The sequence below is a fragment of the Belonocnema kinseyi genome, chromosome 10 (assembly GCF_010883055.1).
Source record: "Belonocnema kinseyi isolate 2016_QV_RU_SX_M_011 chromosome 10, B_treatae_v1, whole genome shotgun sequence".
Taxonomy (NCBI): domain Eukaryota; kingdom Metazoa; phylum Arthropoda; class Insecta; order Hymenoptera; family Cynipidae; genus Belonocnema; species Belonocnema kinseyi.
The window spans coordinates 115,889,572-115,898,561 of record NC_046666.1 but is presented as its reverse complement, the minus strand read 5'-3'; the positions used below and the strand labels follow the sequence as shown (position 1 = coordinate 115,898,561).

Genomic DNA, 8,990 nt, shown 5'->3' with positions numbered 1-8,990 from the left:
TGCAGCATTCTAGCAGCGTGACCTATCGATGGCCTGGATTGATTATCGGAAAGCTTTCGATTCGACATCCCATAGACTTATCATCTGTCTTTTGGAAATCTTGAAGGTTCACCCGCAAATAGTTGGGTGCATAGAGAGATTGATGCCGTTTTGGAAAACCAGATTTACTATCTCATCTGGAAAAAATCGTGTGACAACTAACAAAGTCACGTTTCAGAGAGGTGTCTTTCAGGGCGACACCATGAGCCCACTCCTCTTTTGCCTTACATTATTGCCACTATCTCTAGCACTACGCCATTCCGACGGGTACTTGTGCGGCAAACCTGCAGATTGAAAGTACAAGGTCACTCATGTATTTTACATGGACGATCTTAAGATCTATGCTAAAAACAGAGAGCAACTGCATCTAGCTCTGAGGATTGTCGAACGATATAAAGAAATTGGAATGGAATTTGGGTTAGACAAATGCGCCAAGGTTTTTTTGAAGTGAGGAAAACTTAATGGCATCCCTGAAGATCCTGAGCTCGTTGATAGAAGCGCCATACGACACCTTTGCGCTGGAGAGACTTATACATACCTGGGCGTGCCACAGAGCCGCATTCAGGATGTGACATCTATAAAGGATACTCTCCGAAGCAGATACAAACGTCTCATCCGACAGATTTGGTCTTCCGAACTGTCGGCGAGGAGCGAAGTATCTTCAACGAACATCCTTCCCGTCCCGGTACTACTCTATTCATTTGGAGTAGTTCCATGGACGAAGAACGAGCTCAGATCTCTTGATATCGGGACAAGAAAGGTTATGCACATGAACAAAAGCATGCATCTTAAGTCTTCCGTTCCGCGACTGTACCCGGATTGAAGTCTGGTACAGAGGTTTTCATTTTTGCATGCCAAGACGGTGTCATTTCCACCTTAACATACCGTCGCCACATTTTGAGCCAAGACATTCACGATGATAGCTGCAGGGCGTGCCATGCACACCCCGAGCATTTAGCTCACATACTATCTAGTTGTCCAACACACACGGGAACGACCTACATTCAAAGGCACAATGCAGCACTAAGAGTACTTTATTACCGCCTCTGTCACTCCTACGGCATTCACCTTAATATCGCTCCTCTAAATGCTCCTAGGGAAATTGAGTCAATTGTCGAGAATGGGAAGTGCCTTATATTATGGAACTTTATATTCTCGACAATTGTTTCTGTTGCTCACTCGAGGCCTGGCATGGTTCTTCTTGACTTCGAGAAGCGAACCATGTTCGTTATCGAATTTTCGGCACCGGCTGACAAAAGCATCATAGCCAAGGAGAATGAAAAGAAAGAGAGATATCGAGACCTTATAAGGGAGTTGCAACGATTGTATCCGGAATATTCTGTTAAACTGATCGTCCTTATCATCGGCGCTCTTGGAGGTGCCAAGCTTTCACTTGCTAATAGCCTAAAAAGCATCCATGCGTGTCAACAATATGTTAGAACACTTGCGGGAAAAATGCAGAAGGCGGTTGGCCTTGGGTCACTCCGTGTTCTTAGGGTGCACGAGGCTTTTGCTGGATCGTCGTATTGATTCCTTTACAGACTGTAACCACCTACAATCTTATCCTATATATATATACACAATTATTCACAGATATTCACATAAAGTCTTATATGTAGTTCCTTATCTCTATTTTCTGTGATAGCGCAATTTAGGACTTATTAGCAAACGAGTGAGCGAGCGAACGAAAGCGAGAGAGAGAGAGAAAGAGCATGAGAACGCAAACGCATCTTAGTCGACTTAACTCTTAAATTACCATTACTTGCAATCTTTACGCTTCTAATCTAGGAGACTTCCGTTTCCTTTTTTATACACCCATTTGCCTTTTTTCACATGCATTCTTTCATTCTCTCTCATTCGCTCTTCTAGCAACCTCTACCTCCTTCATCCATTCTTCTCCTAATCCAGCCTCCCGTAGAATCTTGAACACATTCTGGTTTCTTCTTTTTCCAATACATCTCCTCCCTCATCTCGTTTCCAAATCTAAATCTTGCTATTCTGGGCCACTTTCTTTCTCCCCATCCCCTTTCTAAATGCATTGGTACTCCTTCCTTTTTTATCATTTTATACCATTTATTGTATTTTGATTCCTCAATCATCCCCCATCTTTCTATTAATTATCTTTCCCTCTCCCTATTTCCAATTCTTTATAGCTTACTCCAGTCCCGTCTTATATTTCTCCAGCATTAAAGAACTCCCTCCTGTCTTCTTGTCCTCTCGTTATTTTGATCGCCCTCCCTCTCCTCTCTTTTACCTCTATCAAACACTTTCTCGCCAATTCCCCTCCCTTTCCCTTACTCAGCTTCGTCTCAAATTTCCATGCCCTCTTTCTCGCTCTAATACTTAACTCATCCTTTTGCGCTTCTTCTCTCACCATATATCCTGGTGTACTCCAGCCTGCCCCTAGTGTCCGCCTTATATACCTTTATTGTAAACTCTGAATATCTTTCCATCTCCATATCTCTGCTCTATAACCTAACCTATGATATATCCATTCGTTTGCAAGATACATCCCAAATATTTAAACTTTTTTACTTCTAACTTTATTCCCTTCCATCTCCCTGTCCATTATTTCTTCCTTCCCCCTCCTTTTCTAAACCTCATTATCTTTGTCTTTTCCACATTTAAGTTCAGCTTTTTCCCATCTAAGTATTTCTCTAATCCTGTAATTTATCTCCCCATCCCTTCTTCATCTTCGGCCATCAACACTATGTCGTCTGATTATGCCAGTGTATATATCTTTTCCTTTCCTTTCCTAACTTCTCCCCAACCTTTTATCCTTATTTCTTCTTCCAAGTCTGATATTAATATATTAAATCAAAGGGGGCTTAGAGGACATCCTCTTTTTTTTACTATAATTTTCTCTATTTCGCCTCTGTCTAATTATTCAAACGGCGCCTTTAAGTCCAAGAACGTTGCTGTCATTGCCTCTTTTTCTATTTTAATCCTCTTATTTACTAGATAGTTCAGAACAGATATGTTGTCCATTACCCCCATTCCTTTCCTAAACCCTGTCTGATTCGGTGGCTCGATCTTTTTTTCTTTAACTTCCATCTTAAATCTCTCCGACAAAACAGTTACATATACTTTATACAGTTTTGGCATCAGCGTCACACCCCTATAATCTTTAACCGCCTCTCCTTTGCCTTTCTTTACTATTGGTATAATTGCTTCTTCTTTCCATAACTCTGGCCACCTCTCTCCTCTCCATACTCGATTACGCATTACCCATGCCCATTCCTCTAGTTCCTTCCCTGCATATTTCCATACTTTATTTGGAATCTCATCTATACTAGGTGCCTTTCCTTCCCTTGTTATTTCTTCTATCTCATCTCTTTCTTTACCATATTTTCCTCCCTTACTAACTTTTCTTTCTACTCCTCCTCCTAAAACCTTTTATTCTCTTCCTTTATCTTTTGATCACACAACTCAGACTCTTTCTTTTTTTTTCTTATATTCTTCCACATTACTTTTTTCTTTTCTCCACTTTCCTAATTCCTTTCGGACCTCCTTTTTATTGTCTTTACAGTCCTCATCCCATCTACTTCTATTTGCCTCCTTTACAAACTTCATTTTTGTTTGTGCACTCTAATCCTCTTTTTATTTCTCTTGTCATTTTCTCCATCTCCTCGTCCACATTTCCCTCTCCCATTTTGATATTTCTGACCTTTTCTCTAAAGTGTTATTTTCGTTCCCTTGACCAATTCAAAAATGGATGTTATCTTCATTTACAGATTTCGTAAATCGATGTGTTATCTTGAAATCATTGAAGTTTCTGAAAAATCTCAGTCTGCGGTTTGCCATGCATTAGCCGCGTCGCTTCCTCGCGACGGACCTTGCGATTTATTTATTTTTATTCATTTACCACTGACATTCACAAAATAAAACTTACAGGATATGTAAAGCATATCTATGGCTTCTTTTAACACAAAAATTAAAGAACGTGCATTTTCAAATACGCGATTTTAATTTTCTGAAAAAGTGGTGAAAAACAATTTCAGATCTTGAAAAGTTAAATTATTCAAGGTCATATGTAATAGGAGACCATAAAGTATGTTTATGTACTTCGTTTGAGGCCGATATTGTACATATAAAAAAAGTTATTAGGTTCAAAAAATTTCAAGATACAAAGAAAATTTTTCAAAAAATGGTCTCAGTTTTAATTTCTTTGAAAATAATTTTTAGCGAAATTTCTACTCCAATGAAGTACACAAACGTTGCCCCCCCTCCCTCCCCAAATACAGTACATACCACGAAGGAGAACCGTCTTCATTGCCTTCACCATGAAAGGGCGGTGCTCGCCTTGCTATGTAAGACACTATTAAATGTACTTACTTAAAATTATTTTCAACATGTAATGTCTGTGTTCGATATTAGTAAAGTTTTTAAAAATAAAAATTAATAAGAGTTTCTTTCCATATTAAGTTGGTAATAAATCCATAACAACTCAAATAATTCTGCGCCGATTATAAATATTAATTAAAAATGCTAAACAAAAAAATATGCTGTACTATTTTAGCCGCAGGGAGTCATTGGTGAAAAAACATTTTGAAAATTCGGAACTTGATGTTTTTTGGGACGATCCGAATAAACATACGACTAAGCTAGGTTTACATTTTTTAAAATCAAACTTTCTACTCTTACAGATTTATTTATATATGACGTGCGCCGAAGAAAGGGGGCTTACTCTAAGCCAGTCGAAATCGAAGTTTATACACCTTGCGATAGTTTTTGAGTTGGCCTCTTTAATGAAGCCACCGAAAAAAATTCCGAGCGTTATTATTGCTAATAATCGAATTATTAGGTACCCGAGAAATCCGGATTTCGTTTGAGAGCTCGAAATCCCGTGAAACACCACTTACCACACAATCTCCGCGCCTCATCTATACTCCATCCGTGACACTCGGCAGCGGCGCCGCTATATGCATAAGAAGGTAGTGTTAAGTGGAGAGGAAAGATTTCGTGAGGCTTCCCTTTCTCCTAAAAGTCGCGCCTATCGGGTAGATTTCGACCGCTTGCCCTGGAAAATCTCACTTTTCAGAGTAAGTTCCCTTTCTTCGGCGCCATACGGATTTTCTAAGATTTAATTGTATAGCAGACAGCAGTTTCTAGCACTTTATTGACGTCAAATTAATTTGTGATATTCTTTGAATTTCAAAACCTACTTCTTAATTTTTAGGTATGCCGATTGGGGCGACATGCTCCCATTTCAAAGGCTTTGCGAGATGGTATTCTTCGTGTTGGCAAATCGACCTCTGAGAAGTTTTCTAAGCAACCTATCGATGAGTGGTTCAAACTATTAGGCGAAAATCAAATTGGAGAATTATTAAGACTATACGCTGTAGTTTGTAATCATCGTCTAGCACCGTATTTAACACAAGTTATTCAGGATAGAAGCTTATTGGATACTGTAGATGGTCAATCTAATAAACAACAGCAACCTCAGCAACAATCACAATCACATCAAACACCACCGCAACAGCAGCAGCAGTCTAACATTTCAGCTTCAGAAGGAATGCCCGTCACTCCTGATGGCACTCTTAGCAAACCTGAATCTGTTGGTAAGTACTACGAAAATAAAATAGTGCAAAATCTCCCTTAAATGGGTATAATAATACAGTTCTGTTGTCGAACTTACAGTTGAAAAGGAAATAGCTATTTTTGATACAAGCGCGTGAATTAGGTCATTGTCGAAGAGTGTGAAATATGCAGGGGAACTCGTAGGCTCAAAGCATGAGGCAGAGGTTAGTGTTCGTGCAAAGAGCTGAAGGCAAATGCTGCAATAAGACGAGTAGCCATTGCCTGTGAGCACGTGTATCACACGCTATTTTTGGCAACTATTACAATTTGTTAGCAATTTTTTAATACTTCATCAAATTATTGAACCCGTATGGCAGTCCTAAAAAGACGCGCGAGACCAAAAATCCCTCGCATAGCGTACACGATATTTTCTTGAAAATATATTTGAAAAACGCGGATTTTCGAGTCAAGGGTAAAGTCCATGTGGAGATGAAGGAGGATAAGCCCCCTCTGGAGGTTTCGGGGTCCGAAGCCTCTGTAAGTAAAAAACCCCAATATAAGAATATAATAATATTAAAAAACCATTACTCTAGAATGCTCGGAAATGTCGTGACAGTTGCTGAAATCCTCCGCTAGAGAGTTGCACGCTTAGAGTTTTTCCCCTGTTATGAGATTTTTCCTTAGTTTTTTCCCCTGGTCAACAACGTACAGGTCGCTTCCTACGCTCGAAAACCCGCGGTTTTCACGCATGTGTTGAAGAAAAGTGCGCATGCGCCATTAATATTCTCGCACAGTCTGTTTGATTGAAGCCGTTTGCATATCATTTAGAGCCTTGGAAGTCCTCACTTACGAGGTGGGTATTGCAAAAAAGTAATTTTCTAAAATCTTATTTTTTATACATGAGTCGTTTTAATTTTATAGAAGGAGAACATCCACAAAGTGAAACACCTAATGCAACTTCGAACATGAATTCTACAATTGGCAATACAACACCAACTTCTGTACATTCTACTACTGCTTCTTCAACTATTGGTCCTGACGATGAGCAAGTAGAACCTCCTGCTGTTGTAGTTTATCTAGTAGAACCATTTTCTCTTGGAGGTACTGCAAATTTAGATCGGCGAAGACTTGCTATTTTGGCCTTACTACGAGCATATTCTTCTGCAGTTAGTAGCATGCCAGAGAGTGTTAGATCAAATATCAATGTACAGGTAAGAGTAAAATATATAAATTCTGCTCATGAAAAAGTATTAATTCAGATTGACTTCAAAGAAAAACGCAACATTCAGTTTATTTCTTTACTCTTGTGAAATACCTATTATTAATTTCAATCGTGAAATCGATCATCGTCAAATTTAAATTGTAATATGTGTCACTTTTTACTTATAGGGCTATCTAGCCCTAGGAACTTTTCATACATAAATACAAATACAAATACAAATCAAAACCAGCGTCAAAATTCACGTTATTCGTTGTTGTTCTCTATAAGAACGTGGTTTACGTATTTGTTTGCAGCCATGCCGAATTACTACTTTCTCGTTAGGAACATTGGACATGAACATTGCGTTACTTATATTAGGGCGTATCGAAAAAATTAAATATTTTGTTTCCGCTTTTGGTTAAGGATAAAAAGATTCCGGTAGTTGCCAAAACAACTTCCGAAATTCATTTATCCATAATTAATTAAAATTTTAAAAAATCTGAAAAAATATTTTGCAAGTTTTACGATTAGGTCACTTATACAAATGCGTAAGCAAAGGACATTTTTGTATTGGCTTTTATCAAAGCAGATGTTATATCATTAAAAAAAAAGGTTAAGCAACCACCGTAGGATCCGACTGCGGGTAACCGTCATCTAAAATGACACCAGTTCCCAGTAGAACCACGATAAACCACACATATCGTCACCTCTCACCACCGTGAGATAGGTGGTCACCGAGCATCTGGCAAGATCCTTGACATATTTTTAGCACACGGGTATGGCTTTAAGGTTACGAGCCAGTGATAGCTTCGCCTATCTGAGAGCACTGATCACAAGGACAATTACTTCAACCGAATATTTTTTGTATTGTCGTTGCAGCTCCCTGAGCCGGGAATTCGATCACGAATATAATTCGTTTCTCGAAGACTTGGAAAACGATGTCAGGTCTCGATTCTGCAATGGATACTGCTTTCCGAAAATTGTAGTTTCAGTAAAATTGGCACTTCTCGTTTTGGACAATTGATTCTATCTCCATCGGAGCGATCAGCAGGTTGTAGCTACTCAGCGTGTGCATGATGCGATTGCACCTATCACTGGGAAGTTCTTGACATCCAATGCGGTCACGATATACTAAGTTGGACATGACAGCGCAAAATTTTTCTCTTCTGCAAGGAATGTTATTCTACATTTCTGTGGAAGTTTCCGTGCATTTTCTTGTCAGTTATCTGTTGATGAAAGCTGCTTTTTTTACTTCGGCTTTCAGAAGTGAAGCATCTAGATGGAGTAATGCACTTTCCTCACTTCGGATGTGAAAATTTAGGCTAAGGGTCTCGGCCGCCTGTTCCGCGGCTTTGTGAAGGAACGCTTCTTTGCCGATGATGACTCGTGACGACAAGCATGTTATTCGCAGGTATTTTGTTCAATGACGACAGATTTGAAGACCAAATCTGGCGATGAAGATGCTTGTATTTTCTTCGGAGAGACTCATTCACTAATGTAAGGACATCCGCAGGATTTCGCCGGGAGCGGGTGCTAATCTGAAAAATTGCACCCGCTTCCAGCGAAATCGCGGTAAAATTTCAGCCACAACCACGTCTCATAACCGTGAGATAGGTAGTTACAGTCTGTAAAAGAATCAATACGACGATCCAGCAAAAGCCTCGTGCACCCTAAGAACACGGAGCGACCCAAGGACAATCGCCTTCTGCATTTTTCCCACAAGTGTTCTAGCATATTGTTGACACGCAGGGATGCTTTTTAGGCCATTAGAAAGTGAAAGCTTGGCACCTCCAAGAGCGCCGATGATAAGGACGATCAGTTTAACAGAATATTTCGGGTACAATCGTTACAACTCCCTTATAAGGTCTCGATACCTCTCTTTCTTTTCATTCTCCTTGGCTATGATGTTTTTGTCAGCTGGTGCCGAAAATTTGATAACGAACATGGTTCGCTTCTCGAAGTCAAGAAAAACCATCTGAGGCCTCGAGTGAGCAACAGAAACAATTGTCGAGAATAGAAAGTTCCAGTATATGCGGCACTTCCCATTCTCGACAATTGACTCAATTTCCCTAAGAGCATTTAGAGAAGTGATATTAAGGCGAATGCCGTAGGAGTGACAGAGATAGATACAACTAGATAGTATGTGAGCTAAATGCTCGGGGTGTGTATGGCACGCCCTGCAGCTATCATCGGGAATGTCTTGGCTCAAAATGTGGCGACGGTATGTTAA

General features: G+C 39.7%; 1 protein-coding gene across 1 annotated transcript in view; it reads left to right on the top strand.

Annotated features, from left to right (window-relative positions):
• Window positions 1-8,990, top strand: part of LOC117181326 (mediator of RNA polymerase II transcription subunit 13) — a 173,597-nt gene that overhangs the window by 123,128 nt on the left and 41,479 nt on the right. Inside the window, exons 10-11 of the mRNA XM_033373886.1 lie at window positions 5,219-5,600; window positions 6,481-6,770. Of these exons, the coding sequence (XP_033229777.1) occupies window positions 5,219-5,600; window positions 6,481-6,770 (672 nt within the window). The remainder of the gene's footprint in view (window positions 1-5,218; window positions 5,601-6,480; window positions 6,771-8,990) is intronic.